Source organism: Dicentrarchus labrax, unplaced genomic scaffold (assembly GCF_905237075.1).
Source record: "Dicentrarchus labrax unplaced genomic scaffold, dlabrax2021, whole genome shotgun sequence".
NCBI lineage: Eukaryota > Metazoa > Chordata > Actinopteri > Moronidae > Dicentrarchus > Dicentrarchus labrax.
The window spans coordinates 16654893-16671811 of record NW_026136712.1 but is presented as its reverse complement, the minus strand read 5'-3'; the positions used below and the strand labels follow the sequence as shown (position 1 = coordinate 16671811).

General features: G+C 38.2%; 2 protein-coding genes across 2 annotated transcripts; one reads left to right on the top strand and one right to left on the bottom strand.

Annotated features, from left to right (window-relative positions):
• Positions 1-8747: 8747 nt before the first annotated feature.
• pigf (phosphatidylinositol glycan anchor biosynthesis, class F) lies at positions 8748-12689 on the bottom strand. Its single transcript, XM_051418092.1, has 5 exons — positions 12307-12689; positions 11241-11332; positions 10846-10962; positions 10603-10711; positions 8748-9094 (listed from the first exon to the last, which is right to left on the bottom strand). The coding sequence occupies exons 1-5, from the start codon at positions 12532-12534 to the stop codon at positions 8981-8983; spliced, it is 660 nt and encodes a 219-aa protein (XP_051274052.1). The 5' UTR covers positions 12535-12689; the 3' UTR covers positions 8748-8980.
• Positions 12690-13939: 1250 nt separating this feature from the next.
• Positions 13940-16919, top strand: cript (cysteine-rich PDZ-binding protein). Its single transcript, XM_051418311.1, has 5 exons — positions 13940-14100; positions 14260-14325; positions 15035-15089; positions 15297-15400; positions 16471-16919. Exons 1-5 carry the CDS (start codon positions 14085-14087, stop codon positions 16533-16535), a joined length of 306 nt encoding a protein of 101 aa, XP_051274271.1. The 5' UTR covers positions 13940-14084; the 3' UTR covers positions 16536-16919.

Genomic DNA, 16919 nt, shown 5'->3' with positions numbered 1-16919 from the left:
CCTCCAAACAAGCTGTGTATTATGGCATCCAAAGAGTTGAATTTTGGTCTCATCTGACCAGACTATATTCTCCCAGTATTTGTCTAAATGTTGTGAGCAAACTTTAAACGTGCTTCAACATGCTTTTATCTTCAGCAATGGAGTCTTGCGTGGTGAGCGTGCATACAGGCCATGGCGGTGGAGTGCATTACTTATTGTTTTCTTTGAAACAATTGTACCTGCTATTTCCAGGTCTTTCTGAAGCTCTCCACAAGTGGTCCTTGGCTCTGGGACAACTCTTCTGATAATTCTTTTCACTCCTCTGTCAGAAATCTTGCGAGGAGCACCTAGTCGTGGCCAGTTTATGGTGAAATGATGTTCTTTCCGATTATGGCCCCAACAGTGCTCACTGGAACATTCAGAAGTTTAGAAATCCTTCTGTAACCAGTGCCATCAGTATATTTTGCAACAATAAGGCTGCGAAGGTCTTGAGAGAGCTCTTTGGTTTTACCCATCATGAGATGTTTCTTGTGTGACAACTTTTTATAGGCCATCAGTTGGGACTGAACCAGCTGATATTAATTTTCACTGACAAGTGACAGGATTGCTTTCTAATTACTGATAGATTTCAGCTGGTGTCTTTGCTTTCCATGCCTTTTTGCACCTCCCTTTCGTCATGTGTTGAATACTTTTTCCCTGTGTCGTTTCACATTATTACACATAATTTATGGACATCTATGGTTCATCTTTGCATGTGTGGATTGCATGGGTTGTTACCGACATCTGGTGAAAATTACATGTCAATAGCACCTTCAGAAATATATTTACTGAGAATAATGGTGACGTGTTCAATACTTATTTTACCCGCTGTATCATCCCAGTCAACCTCAATCAGATATCTCCAGGCCTGATGTTTGTTGTCTTTAATGCATTAATGAATATTGGCCAAATTAGACTCATATATTTATTAAAATGTTTATTTAAATTCAGTTTCAAGGTTAACAAAAAGTGTCTCAAAGCCATTTTCACCAGTTAAAATATAGTAAGCTGTTACACCTATACAACCTTGGTCCACTGGTTTGGTGTGTTTAAAGCTTCTGTGTGTTTGTATTGATCACACTGTGATGGGGCCAAGTCACATGACCCTTGGCAGCTGAACACTCACAAGAAGTGGCCTCTGCTGATTTAAATTGATTGGCACAATTGTCACGGAGAGCTTGATGTGACCATCGAGTGATTCACATGCATAAGTAGCACACAGCATGTACATGTTACATGATGGTACACACGTAGTCATTAGGACAGGCGTGTGTTTGTCATTATTTCCACCAATCCAGCATTGGTGATTGTTGGAAAGACTCCTTTTGTTGAGTTTTATTTTGATTCTGTCCAGTTTGAGCTGTATGTCTTACAGGTAAAATGATTGTTTTTGTCTATGTAGTCTGGTGGGCCGTAGCGCCCATTTGTTAGTAGTAAATTTCATATATACAGTCATTAAAATTCAGTCTGATGGACACTGTAGTGATTTTAAAAGAAAGTTTCCCAAGTTGAGGTCAGTTCAGCAGGACAACAATCCAAAAAAACAGACATGGCAATCTGTGAAGATTTTGTAATGGCGAGTTGAGAATATCTAGGTCAGACTCTGACCTCAATCAATCTGTTATATTTCACTGCTGAAGTAAAAAAAACCCTCAAAATAAGAAAGAAGTGAAGATGCCTGTAGTAACAAGCCTGGCAGAGAAGATACCAAGTGGCTGCTGATATCTGTGGACTTAATTCAGTGATTGAAAATGACTTGCAACAAATGTTAGACGATGACTTAATTTATGTTTATGTTGACTTGTGCTGCTCATGCTGACAACAATAACATACTGATGTTTGGCATGTTCACTGTGGTAGTAATTTAGCATGTTAACAAAGTACAACTGAGGCTGATGGGAAAGTCATTAATTTGGCAGATATTTGGTCACTAACAAAATAAAAAAATTGATCTGATGATGGCGCTGGAGGAACAGTGAATGGATCATCAAGGTCATTGAAATTCTGTGGAAACAATTGTCTGTAACCAAACTTAATGGCAACATATCCAAAGATGGTCAAGATATTTTCCCCCCAAAACACAAACGTTTCCCTGTCATTAGGACTCATCCTATGAGAACTATACATAACAGTAGGCCTATAAAGTCTTGTGCCAATCCTCCCAACAGTTGTTGGAATATTTGGTGGACCAGCATTGTCGAGGAAGCTGCATAACCCCTTAAAATCTGGAATAATGAAAACCATTAGTTCATAAAAAAGGTTATTTATCTATTAACTTATAATGTTGTTCTGCATTGGTTTTATTTATTTTATCTGCAAACATTATCATACAATTTGTGTAAAATGTTGTTAATAACTATTATACATTATCCTTTCACTGCAAAAACCATGAATGCCATGCATTTAGCATTTAGTATGACTTTATTAGCCTGACTTTTTCTCAGTACCCCCAACTCCGACTGACTTCCATAATCCCTAATTGCCATCCCTAAAGCCACAATATAGTGGGGCCAAAACAAAGCTAACCTGTTCGTCTTTTACTGTCTTCACATAAACACAATAAAGTAGTACAAAGCCAACACAACAAACTATTTTCTAACTGCAGTAGATTGAGGGTACGGGAAGGTTTTAATTATATGTAGACATTTTTCTTTCTTTCTAAAGAAGGTTTCTAGAGTCATTCAAATTCATTTAAAATTAATGGATACAATGGATGCAAGAGTTTTATTTATTAATATATGGCACCTTAATTTGTCACTATGACTCAACTCTGGACCTCCCTTTGTCACGGCCTCAATACTTCAAACCCTGAGGAAAACCTTATGATGGATAATTGATGATAGCACTGATTAAAAAAATTATTAATTTGACCTTCTGGTGGAAAAAATGATTGCCGACAAAAGTAGTATAGACAAAAGTCTGAGGAGTGTGTGACAAAACAAAGGTGCAGGATGGTGCTTACACCCAGGTATCTGATGGTGGTGGCTGGTATAACATCTACTGTAATTACCATTTCTGCTGAAAAATGCTCAATGTGTGTGCTGTAGACTATGATTAACATATAATAACAATCAGAGTCACGTTTATTGGACAAGTATGTGTGCACACACAAGGACTCCAGTTTCTTCATTGTTCTCAATGTACTTACACAGGAATACACATAACAGCTAGGTAATGTTAAGTATAATAAATAACAGATAGATGTCAGTTTATTGTTGCACAAAGGTGTCGAGTATCTCTCTATGAAATGGCACTAATTTGCGTTGTAATCTGTGCAAACGAATACTTTTCAAATGTTCCATTAGCTCCAAACTGAAAACATACCTGAGCTGTGCCTTGTTGAAGGGAAACACATTTGTGTAGTAGCTGTAGCAGAAGAATAAGCTTAAATGTATTTACAAAGCTGTGGACCTTGACCTATTAATAGCTTATTCCACAACATTGACAAACCATTAATCGAGCCATGTTGTCCTCTTTAATGTGCCGTCAGTAGATGTAAATGATTGTAACCATGGAAACATGGCTCAGGGACAAGAGCTACTAACTTTTTGAGTTAATTAACCTGTACTCTTTATTTTCTTTATTCTTACTCGTGTCACAGCTTGAATATGTCTATGGATTGCAAGCACGTCCACAAAAGAGTAATGTTCCTTGCTGGGACAGTTTCATTTTAATAGCTTTCAGAGGCCACAAGAGGCGAAGGCATCTAGTATTTCACAAGATAATAGCAACGTTTTACTTTGTGAATATTGAATGCACCCTTTAAAACCTCAATTTTATTACATTGGAAAAAAATTGTTGTTTGTTTAAATATTTGGCAGGTAACTGGATGAACCATCTTGTGTATCACAGACAAACTTCTACTTACTAAAGCCAGTCAGGAGAAGAAGCGATATCAACATTTCCATAGAGAAACGCCTTTATTGCTGTTCTTTGCTCTTCTTTCAATGAAGAAATACTCTCCAGTTCTGATATAACTGATGCTAGGAGCATGTACACTAACCGCTTTCAGTCACTTCTCACCCACACCGTATTAAGCCACGTGCGTTCCTCATAGGATGCTGATTAGTCCAGTACCATTATGGTTGAAAACAATCAATCAATCAATGTTTTATTACAGAGGAATATTCCTCCCTGCGAAGAAGGAGTGTTGCATGTACTTTGAAGGAGCAGAAATCCCAGTTACGGATTTTTACCGTTACTACTTCTATCATTTTACTGCAATCCATCCACAAATGTCAATCTGCTGGAAAATTAAAGGACTGCCAAAATCAGTGGGATTTCAAGGCAATGCATTTCATAGTTGTTTAGGTATTTCAGCCTGCATCAAAGTAGTGCACCAACACACTGACACTGCCATCCTGAGAATCATGCTTCTAAATCTCTTGACCCTTAAAATGTACTTTGTGACCCCTTGGAGAGTCCTGACCCCCAGATTGGGAACCACTGTGTGACCACTATCTGACAAGAAGTGATCTTGTTGAATTAAAGGTGCGAAAAGGTGTACACAGCCTGCTCATTTGTTCTAACCAGGAATCCCCTGCTCACTCTTTCTGTTTACAACTTCACTCAATCACTATCCTCCCACAGAGGCTTTTCTTAGAGAAAAATAATCATTATGTACACACATTAGCTTGAGGATCATGAAATGCACCTAACATTTGGTTTAATATCTTTTGATAATAAACCTTGCACCTGCTTTGCATCGAGGAATACTTCAACATCTCCTTAATTCTCTGTCTCCCCATCCCTCCTGCGTCATGACAACCCACTTGAGCATCCCTCAGTAACAAAGGATCCTTTTGTTGTCGCTCTCAGACCCGATAGAAGAGACAGAAGAGCTCTGCAATAACATGTTTACCACTCAATAACACAGCACTCCAACTGTTAATGAAGCATGTACCGGGGGAGCGTGAACACAGGAAACTGGGGCAAAAGGAAAGACAAAACACAGGAAGCAGGTGGGGTGTGAGGAGGGGGGGAGGATGAGAGTGTGACATGGTTGTTATATGGAGGATGGGTGTCACTTATAGGTAGAAAATTTAAACCCCTCCTTACAGAGACTGACATTCTGCTTAGCATAACCAGATGTGTGCACAAGGTAGCTGTTTATGTTAAGTGCTATGAGGCACTCTTAGTGTAGAACAATCCAGAACCAGAAGATTTCAAGATATACACTTATTGTCTTCATGCATAATTATTCTAAAGAACTAAAATTATATAAATTCATATTTTAAATAGAAAATTGGTATATTCTTTTTACCACTAAGATGCAAATGTTTACTGTTTCTCCTTCAATTTTAAAGCTGCATTAACCAATTTCTGGCCACAAGGGGGCAGATGAGAGTATGAGAAGAAGGTTGTTATGTGGAGAATGGGTGTGACTTTGCAGGAATGAGGGTTGATCCAAACTAAATATTTAAAGTAGAAAATGGTGGAGCAGAGGGTAAATTGTGAGATCAGGGTACACTAGTGCATGCACAGTGGACATGCCCCATGATCCAGCAGTTCTGCTTAATGAGTCACTGTTGTTTTGTGAACATCACTTGGCTGCAGTTTGTATTCTGTCAGCAACTTCACATTTTAGGAGGCTGAAAGGTGTTGTCTGTTTAGGGATTGGACCCAGACAGCAGTATTGACCACAGAAGCTTATTCTCATTTACTGGAGTGCCTCCTTATCAAGACTGTGTGACAGACTAGCTGCTGCAATTGAAAGAATGTGTAATAAGACAGAAATATGTCCTCTAGAGAGGCATAAATGCTTAAGAAAAAGGATGAGATGGATGTAGGATTTTGTTCTTTCTCTCAGTGCTGTATTATTACTTTATTACTTTTCTCTGTAAATAGCAAAGCCACTTTATATATGGTTTACTTCTCTTGTTTCAGCTTCAAGCAACAATTCCTGGCCACACCTGGACACTTTTTAGACAAAAATCTAAAAAAGACACATTTAGTGCTTGCTGTGATCTCTGAACTTTTCTTCTAACCTCTGAAAGCGCACTGAAGTAAGTTGCACATATTGTAGGTGAAAATGCAACAAGCTAGCTCACGTTAGCTGTGTTATTTTTTCATCATAATGACATTAACTTATTTTTTAGTTAGTGGTCTATTGGGCTTTTAAATTGGTGTGCTTTAGAAAGCAGTTAACGTAACACCAACGTCAATGTTACCTTAAAAATATTAACATGGAAAGTAAATTGTGCTTTGATTAATTTATTAACCAGGTACTTTTTTACTAGAGTATAAAGACTTCTCTGGGGACCATTAATGTAACATAAACAAATTTTTTATATCACAGTTGTTGAGATATTTAAATCTGGACCAAACTGGTGGATCAACCACCTGACATTACCATCCATATTGCAAGTCATTAAAAAACTGTAATGATTTCTACTCAAGGCTTGCCACCCTATAGTTCTAGATTAATACACATAGCCTTATTTGCTGTTTTCCTCTTCTTTTTAAAGCTGCATTAATCGATTTGTGGCCACTAGGGGGCAGAAAAACATCAAAACAAAGTGACAGAGACAGCAACCATCATATCTCTGGCTTATAAAGTTGTTTGTGTTAGCAAATCATTTTCACATCAAGCAGACGTGGAGCAACATTAGCATTCATTTGGTGTTTTTGGCCACCAGATGAATCTAACTCACTTTGCTTTTCACTTTTCCACCAACTCCCGAGAAAAATATCTGCCTTGTTAGCTTGTTAGATGACCGACTTCCTTGACTATTTAGCTTTGTCAGTCTGCTTTTGTGGTGCTGGGCTGGTAGTGTTCAGGCGGGTTAAATCAGAACTTGCTTGCTGAAAATAGCTGACTGTTGCAGCTGGAAACAGACGTTAATGAGAGCTGTGAAACTGAACCTTGCATTTAATTTGCAGTGGGATTTCAGAGCTGTGTGTTAATGCTCCATGTTCTCAGCACCATGAGTAATGTTTTTTGCATTGCACACTCTTTCGATTCAGTGCTACCCTTAAAAATTGATCACGGCAGGTTTAATTATGGGCAATCAGCCACAGAGGGCCGAGGAGGCATCTTAATTCCCCATATATAACTCTGTTTCTCTCCTCAGAGGAACAATGCAGACCCATAACAGCTCTGCAAACACCAAACACAACAGCCGCCTTGCAGGAAAAGCTGGAATGAGAAGAGGGGAGGGGAGTGACAAATTACCTCTCCTCACAATGCCCTGCGACAATAGCACAGCCTGAGAACAAATAATGAATAAATAAAGTTCTCTGAGATTGAATGAGGAGAGCAATTTGTGAAGCAGTAGCTTTTGTGTGTTTGTGAGCAAATGGCCTTCTGCTTGTCTCTCATATGAAACAACCACAAGTGGAATTGAAGGCATGAACAAAAGCAGCTCCAGCCACGTTTTTGTACACGGATTACACCTCAAGTGACAAAAAAAAAAATGAAAAAGACACTCCTGATGTGACATGCCCAGCTGTGGGGACATGTATGAACCATGTTATTTCTACTAAAAATATACTTTCTTACTACTAGAGGGGTTGGAGGGCGATATCAATTTGATGACACCCTTTGCTCTCTAAGGGCCCGACTCGCCACGTCCTTTCTCTCCACAGGTAATGCCGTATCAGTGGATAATAGAAAAAAAAGCACTGAGAACAAGGGGTAATGGAGGTAACAGCGTGAGGTCAGATTGAATTTCATCAGAGATGGAGGGAGAGATTGAGGCATGAAAAAGGTGTGCTGATTGGTGTTGTAAGTGTATGTAGGCTACTTAAAAGGCTTTGAAATCCTCTCTCTACCTGTATGTTTTTTTTTTAGAAATGTGTTTTTCTCTCTTTCCTTCAGGCTATTTTTCACAGCCTTTCCCTGGCAACAACCTTATATAAGAGTTCAAAAACAGGGCAAACGGACAGCTCTGCCCCTTGGCTCTGTGCTGAAACCGTCCACTAATACTAAACAGTAAATCCTGCACTGCAAATCTAACTGAAATGTCATCCTTTTCTTGCACGAAATGACTTACGTTGTATTGTGTTACAGGACTGTCTGCAAACAGCTCCCCCTTTCACTTTACAATTTGGCACTGCGATTGTAGAATATGGAAGTTTCATTGTAGTTACTGGCTGTGAGGGAGAACAAGGGATGTGGGCGGCATGAAAGGAGGAAAATGAATGTCCCTAAAATGAAAGTGAATCAATATGGTTGCCTGAGGACGTGAAAAGGTGGAATGAGAATGAGCGCAAGAGAGGGAGGGCGGTGTTGAAATAGAGCTGGAACAAGATTAATGGTTGTTTAAAAAGGAACAGTATTCATCAGTAGTCAGCTTCAGGTGCGGAACGGCATCACTGTGTGTGTGTGTGTGTGTGTGTGTGTGTGTGTGTGGTGTGTGTGTGTGTGTGTGTGTGTGTGTGTGTGTGTGTGTGTCAGAATGGAAGTACACTGGCAGTTTACACTTTGTCTTTAAACTTTCTAACTTTCGTCTTTCAATAAATAACCACCCAACCATAATACTGATTACTTTGTATTACTTTGCAAATGAGAGAAAGGCTTGATTTCTTCTCTTCATTTAAACTGTCTCACTCACACACATTCTCACTCACACACACGCACACTCACACACACTCTTACACACAGGTGGTGATCCAACAGCACCACCTACAGGTTTGACCGTTCTTAGATTAAATCTCTCCAAAACAAATCACTGATGTTGAGGAAATTTCAGTCATTAACTCCTAACCTTTAAATTAAAAACACACCGTGAAAGAAGAAACGCTTTATTCATGTCAAAAATGTTCATACCCAGCCTCCGTGCGTACAAAATAACTTTATGCTCATAAAGTAAGTCTTGTGTTATTACAAAATCATCTTCCCTACAGGTAGCAAACGGAGATAACGCTCCCAATAAATAATCAGTACGAAGTTAAAAGGAATACAGCAGGAATACGAGAAATACCCTCAAGGTCACATTCACACAAACATACTGTCTGTCCATCACTTGCACTTGTATGTGAGCTGTTTGCGGTGATAGTGGATCCACGCAGGAGCAGCAACGAGCCCGGTCAGGAAGCCAATCATAGCGCCCAGGCTGCAGGAAACGGGCCAAACCTGCGAGAAGCAAAGACGAGTGAGTCCGATCGTTCATAAAACACCCCGACGTTACACTGATAGATGTTAAGGGATGGAAACTATTATTAATTAACCCTTTCCCCCCCCACACCAGCGTGTCTTCCATAGGAACAAATACAGCACCAGTGTCATTCAGAGTTATGATCCAATTACCACTGTCTACTTCTAATTTGCATTTTCCTCCAGTCATTTTGCAGAGAACTGCTTTTGCAATTATAATTTTAATCTTTTCCCTTTTCCATTTAAAATATGAAATTAATTATATAAAGGAAAATATTTAATGGCTACTGTGTTGAACTATAACTCCCTACTTATGGAGGTTGTATTTAATACTGTTCAGCTGACAGAGGAAACTGTGGAGGAGCTGAGCTGTATGTCAGAGGAGGGTAAACAAGATGACAAATAAAGATGAAAGATGAAGAATAAGAAAAATACTTCTATTATTGTTAAAAGTTGCACAGAAACTCTATATAAGGGATGACTTGAAAAGGCTGTCCAAGCTCGCCAGCATAAAGTTCTATTTTGACTTCTTGATTTATTTTGAACAAGGGGGAACCCGTATCTTTCCATTAAAAGTACCAAAACTGGATGTGTGGGAATAGTATAGATCCCCAAATAAAGAACAAGGGTGTGAGGTTTATATTCTTCTTTAATGTATCGGGATAATAATGTGTAACACAATTATTTTGGCCAAGATAATCTTTAATTATCATATCATCCCATGCCTAATTGGGACATACTAAATCTTTTTCTGGCATACTAAATGCCCTGAGACTGCCAAACCAGCAAATCACAGAAAAATAACTAAATAAAATAAGAATAAAACATACTTATATGACTGCACTGCTGCCACTAGTCACACACAGTGCAGGCACAGGGGAAGGGGCCTCCTCCAAAAATCAATAAACATTTCTTTGGTCTTGGGAGATGTATTATTGACCAGTAATTCACAAGCAACAAAAGTATGTATGATATAAATATGCTTTTTTTCTGCTTCCCTCTCCTTAGTGAATTATCTCAAGACTCCACAAGGTTTATCTTCCAACTCCACTGATGGGTCCCGACCCACAGGTTGAGAGCTAGTGTTATAAATGAGCTTTAGATAGAGTTGTCTGTACGCCTACAGACATTCGTGCTTGTGCTGCTGATACACTGGCTCTCATGCATAACCACTTGTACAAACAGATTTGTTCTTAAATTGTACAAGTGAAGTCTGCCCTTCTCTACAGGGGAAAAACACGAGTTTGACCTGTAATCATAATGCCTTCATCTTAAAGGATGAATTTAATGCAAATGATTCACTATATCATGATCATAGCTTACAAATATACTGTTTTTCTTTATTTTTTTAGATTTTATTATGGTTTTGTGGTATATTTGACCACAACTTTGAACACGTTTGAGTAAAACCTTACAGAAAAATGTAAGGGAAGTGTAAGATAAGAATAAAAAAACTGTTTATGAGAGGATTTTCAGGGTGTGCTTACCTGCCAAGGCCTGTCCCAGTCCAGAGGTATAGGGAAAGCTCCCACCCAGGCTCCTACCACTGTGCAGGCCACTGTAATCTGTAGACAGGTGTCCCACACAGACATGGCTCTGTAGACGGAAACGGAGCAAATGGCATCCAGAACAGTTAGTATATTCAATTCAAAGACACAACATAAGCACATGAAACATACGGCAGAAGGACCGGGGAGCAGGGGAAAAAGAAAAGCAGGTTTTAGTCTCACCCGTGCCGACTGAACACTCGGATCCAGGCCTGTACGTTGGGGCCGAGGACGCAGAGACACCTCAGTGTGGTTAGAGAGGTGAGCAGCACAGCTAAGGAGAATGTCTCTAAGGCGTATCTGAAAAACAGAAATTAGAGGCTCACAGTACAGTTGAACCTGTGTCGATACAGAAAAGTGAATAAAACAGCAATTTTTAGGAGTGAAAATCAGTGAATATGTGTCGAAAAGTTTAAAATATCTGTAGTTGGCTGCATAAAGTGCATTAAAAGCTGCATTTATTCACCATTTTCGTTACTTAAGAAGATTAAGTTACTATGCAAACCGACAGTGTCATGGCCTCCTTTAAGACCCTCTATTATACATCCATACAGGCACATACGTGAACAGCTACTCACTCAATCAGCGGAGCTCCGTAGAGAACCACCACAGCGTGGAAGAACAGACACGACAGGAAGAAGTAGAGACAGGAACGAAGCAACCTGGAGAGCTGCAGAAAGAAAGAGAGTTAAAGTTAATTAATCATGTAAAAAAAAAAAAAAAGAAAGAAAGTAGTAGAAGTTTAAATAAATTAACATCCTGCCAGAGACGGAGTTTCAGCTTTTTTTTCTCAACCCTATGAAATCATAGCAAGACTCTCAAGATTCAGTTTTTATGCACCACAAACTTTACGTCTGCTTCAACTCTCAGTTCTTTTAATCCAAGACTTTTCTGTTTGTCACTGCTTTTTATTAAATTACTGTAATTTCTATTCTCCTGTATTATCTAGTTTATTCTACTTTAGCTTACTTATTTATATCTTTTTTTTTATCTTTTCTACCTCAGTACTTTATTCTATTGTTGTATTTTATTCTATTGTTGTATTTTATTGTATTTAAATGTACCTGGCTGCTATGACGACCCAATTTCCCTTCGGGGATTAATAAAGTCTATCTAATCTAATCTAATCTAAACTAAACCTTCATCGTCTATTTTATTTCACTCTTTTAATTCCTATTTAAATGTGAATTTTTATATTTCCTTGTGTTTCTTTTCTTAATTCATTTTACATCCTATGTAAAGCACTTCGATTTGCATTTGTTGTTGAAAAGGTGCTATACAGATAAATAAAAGTATTTATTGATCACCGGTGGGGGAAATTCAAGGTGCTCACACAGAAATAATAATTATATCACAATATCTAACAATATATCTAGAAATACAAATAGAAATGTACATATCTGTATACACACATACATAAAAACAGAGTACAGTATGTAATAAAAGTCTTGTTTTGTAATGTAATATATATATTTATAAAAGTAGTTAAAACTAGAAAAACATCTACAACATTAAAACGTTCCGTACACATTGATGCATCAGTATTAATAATGTAATAAATAATAAAATAAATCATTATGCTGCTTTATAAGTGAGTGAGCTCCCTATAATGCAACCACAGTGTCAATGAATGGAGGTCAGCACCTTGTATCCCAGCGTGTGCTTCTTGGCGGGCGGTGTGATGCCGAGCAGCCAGAAGACGGCGACACTGACCACGGTGACCGCACCGGACGCCGAGTAGAGCCACAGCAGGTGGGTGCCGTACACCGAGAAGCCCGGCACGAACACCGCCGGTAGGACGGTCGCCATAAACACCGAGGCGGCGATGATGGCGTGCGTGGACGCCATGGCTCGGATTTCATGGTCCCACATTACGAAGTGTGTCCCTCTCTACAATGAGAGATTGATTCAAAGAGGCAAAATACCAATAAAAAGACGTTATAATGTTAGTTTGAGCAGCGTGTGTGCAGGGTAGGTTAAATCCATGGGTTGGTTTCTTCACCTGTCTTCCGTAAACATGGAGTGACGGTGGCTTCCGCTTGGACTTCAAAATAAAGGTCCAAATGGTATATGTTCTCAAATGGAAGCTCAGAGCAGAATCACCTTTATTGGCCATGTAGGTGCACACATACAAGGTATTTTACGTTTAGGGTTTTAGGTAAATCTCAATGTACAAACACAGACTAAACAGGACAACAAGCTCAATAAAATAGACATAAACTAGATAGATAGATAGATAGATAGATAGATAGATAGATAGATAGATAGATAGATAGATATGTATGTATCCCGAGGGAAATTCAAGCATCCAGTAGCATACAAACATACATTAGACATACATTAAACATACATTAAAATTAAAATTAACTTAACAATTAACTTTTAACACAGTAGCCACTGTAAACAGTGCAAATGGAGGTAGAAATTGTCCATTGTCTATTGTCCTCCCTGCCTTTACTGAGAGCTGTTGTGCAGTCTTTTCAGGGTAGATTGAATTATAGTTTCATGTTCTAATCTATGCTTGCTATGGAATTATATTAACTTCTCCTAAAGCTGACATGTACTGACTTTGTTATTTATAACTGAGAAGCTAATCTTGTCATTATAATTATAAATTATATTATAGTATTTTCTGATTTTTTTAAATCTAATTTTAGAGAGCTGACTTAATTGCAATGGCATAATCTGTTCTATATCATGTATGTGGCATTTTCCCATTAATAAAACCAGTTGTACAATTGAAAAAAAAACTCTGTATCTCTCTTTCTTTATTAAATAACATAGTATTTTTCACCAGTTTTTATATATTTTGCTAGTTCAGTGTTGCACGGGGGTTCCACCTTGTGTGATTTATTTATCTGAGCATTTTTTGTGTATCTATTTCTCCTAAGAATATAACTTCATTGTCAAATGTATCTACTATTTAGTTGTAGAATTTCTAGGAAAGTGTTGTACATTAATTTAATGGGACTATAGTCTAAATAAAAACAGAAGTGTAGGTTTAGTTTGTGGGTTCTTGAAACTGCGTCAGGCTGGTTTTAGTTAACAGGATATATCTATTTAATTTTGCTCTCTTTTTGACAAAAAAAAAAATCTCTATATATATATATACGAATTTGCAGCAGTTTTATTTTGTAGGAATCTTTACGGACGTAGAAAGCATCCTCTAACCAATCACAGAAGGGCATTGAAGTTTTACCGGGACTTTATGTGACGGACAGTAGTATCAGCCAATGAGATTCGAGCTTGCTATAGTTTCGACCAATCAATCTCCGCGAATTGGCGAGAGAGAGAGAGAGAGGAAAAAAACGACCGGAAGTTTACAAACATTAACCCAGTTGGCTAAGGCGAAAGCTAACATTTTTTTTTATTTTATTCTGACCAAACGTTGAAAGGCATCGGTTTAAACAAACAGGGAAAAGATGGTTTGTGAAAAGTGTATGTATCACAATGTTCGGATGCTTTCTATCTTCAGTTAGGTTAACACTGGAGGCTCTACGGAAGCTAACGTTATGCTATGTTACTGTCCTCGTTGTTGTTTGGGGTCAATAATCATTTTATTTACTCCACAAAATGTTGTGTTACTTATTATTTCAGGCGAGAAGAAGCTCGGTAAAGTCATCACACCTGACACCTGGAAGGATGGAGCACGGAATACAACAGGTGAACTTAGGACGCAGATTCAGTGACAATTAAACGTGGTTGATCATACGTAGGATTAAATTGGGGTCAGGTTTTGGAATTTAAATACCTTAAGCTTTCTTCATAATATAAATCAGGCTGTAAATTACTGAGAAATGTGATGAGTTTGAAGCTGAAAGATTGTTGTTGACTGATTATATCTGACAGACTAACAGGAGGACACATTCAGTCTCAATCTGCTTTGTTGCAGTTTGACATAGAAAGTTGATCCTTTATCTTTCTGGTCTGTTCAGTAAATTGTGACATTATGTAGGTTTACTTTAGCTTAAAACTTAATAAAACTTCCAAGAGAGGCCAAAACACTTCTACAACAATCAGCAATCTACTGCTGCATCTCGCTGGCTTGATGATGTTTAATGTTGGATATGCAAACATGAAACCTCCTTTGTTTTGTTTTTAAAATGATACTCAATTCTTATCACTGATCGATATAAATGTTTGCTTGAAAACTTCAATCAATAATAACTACTTTGATTACCAAAAACAAGCTAGACCCCCTTTTTTGGGGGGTTTTGATCAACGCGTTTTTTCTTACCGCACACTTAAAGTTCTTTTTTTTTTTTTATTAAATCATACATCTTTTATACTATTTGTAATTTATGCCGTCTTATGATGTTATGTTACTTGGATGAGGATGTTTAATGCAGTTCTTTATGCTTCTTTCACTCAGAGGGTGGTGGTCGTAAGCTAAATGAAAACAAGATCCTGACCTCTAAGAAAGCCAGGTGAGTACCTCGACTTTAAATCAAAATGTTAGTTGACTGTTTATGAGAAAATATCACCATCATTGTCTCTGATTTTATCTATAAGAAGTCACAAAAATGTGTTTTCTTGCACGTTAACATTTAGTATGTTCATATGTTGCCGTGTTACTTGCATGGCTTAAATTTAGTTAGTTCTAGTTATCAATCTGTGATCCTTGTCCCTTTCAGGTTTGACCCCTACAGCAAGACAGGCTTTGCTACCTGCAGGATCTGCAAGAGCTCAGTTCATCAGTCCGGATCACACTACTGTCAGGGCTGTGCATACAAGAAAGGTATTAACTCACTTACACTGGACTCCATAATGGGTCAGAATGAGTTTTATGTGGTCAGTAGTGAGTTTGCTCTATGGCAAACCACAGTAGCATGTTTGAGATTTGTGCACGGATGAAACGAGGTGTATACGGGGTAAATGAACTGTCTGACCAAGAGTAGACAGACAGTGACAGTAACAGAGACAAGCTTGAAAAGGGGGCAGCCACTCTCACACTCTTTCTTCACAGGGAATACCAATTTAGAGTCTGAACATATCTGTGTCATCCCCTGTGACAAACAGCACGTTGGTTCACCTAGATTGCAAAAAAAAAGACAATTTCTACTCTTATCTGTAGCTTTTTATACTTGGATGATCAAAACTCTTTAACATCAGGGAGCAATATTGATTAACAGGCATGCATAGATACAGCAGAGCATTGATTCTGCAGCCAGAATCAAGAGGTTAAGTCACTTTTATAGGTTTGTTTGAATGTAGTCTATTTGCTGGCGCCGGAACACTTCAATGTCTAACATTTGGAGTGATGAAATCCAAATAAGCAGGCATCTCAAAAAGCATATATCTTGATGAACCTTGAGTCTCAGCTGCAGAAAATTAGGCCAGATAAAGCTGTAGGTCCAAGTGCAATGCCAAATGGTTCAGTAAACATGACAGTGACTTCAGTGGACTCCAACAACCTGTCCCCTAATCGCAAACCTAACAAGCTTGAATGTGCCACTGAAACAGCTGGATGATTTATTATTTTTTTTAATTTTCCACATGTTGACTTTAATGTAGGGAGCTTAAAACAGAAAAGTTTCACACACCGTCTCCAGTTCATATCGTGCGGAGGCAGGACGATATTACCTGTATGTTTCAAATTTAAAGGACCTCACCATATGCATTTTGCAGCTGATCATGTGTATTTATTAATTATTATTATTATCTATTATAAAATGGATCGTCAAAAATAGTTTGATTTCAAGTTAAGAAGCACAAGCCTGCAAATGTACATACAGTGACATTACTCTTCTCTCTCTACTGATATTTTTTTCATGTCTTTTCTCTTCCCCTCCTTTTTTGTCTCTTCAGGAATCTGTGCAATGTGTGGAAAGAAAGTTTTGGACACCAAGAACTACAAACAGACATCTGTGTGACAGTGTGCCGATCAGTGAACGAGTGAAGAACGGATGTGAGGATGAGACTGATGGTGCATGTTTGTCATCTTGTCACATTTTCAGCATTTTTCCACAATGTTTTGCCATGGACAGCTATAACTCTTTATTCCTTCCCACCTGTGTGAAAGAGAGAGATCTGGAGGTGGCTTTGCCCTCTTACTATCATATAATGCCACTGGAACTATTACAGTGGCCATAAACAGGGAAGCACCGTCCTCTCTTAACACACCACCAGTTATCAGTTGTTGTGTTTTTTTTGTATATTTTAAATTCACTATTGTTGCTTTTTAAAAAATTTTGATTTCTGTATGTAATATATCAAGCGTTGCGTTTTTGAGTGAATTAAAGCATTCTATACAAGGA

Coding starts and splice junctions, on each gene's coding strand:
- pigf (XM_051418092.1), bottom strand. CDS start 12,534: ATGTGGGACCATGAAATCCGAGCCATGGCGTCCACGCACGCCATCATC. Junction 10,963..11,240: donor TACGGAGCTCCGCTGATTGA/GTGAGTAGCTGT, acceptor TCTGTTTTTCAG/ATACGCCTTAGAGACATTCT. Junction 9,095..10,602: donor ACTGGGACAGGCCTTGGCAG/GTAAGCACACCC, acceptor TGCTTCTCGCAG/GTTTGGCCCGTTTCCTGCAG.
- cript (XM_051418311.1), top strand. Junction 15,090..15,296: donor CTGACCTCTAAGAAAGCCAG/GTGAGTACCTCG, acceptor TGTCCCTTTCAG/GTTTGACCCCTACAGCAAGA. Junction 15,401..16,470: donor GGGCTGTGCATACAAGAAAG/GTATTAACTCAC, acceptor TTGTCTCTTCAG/GAATCTGTGCAATGTGTGGA.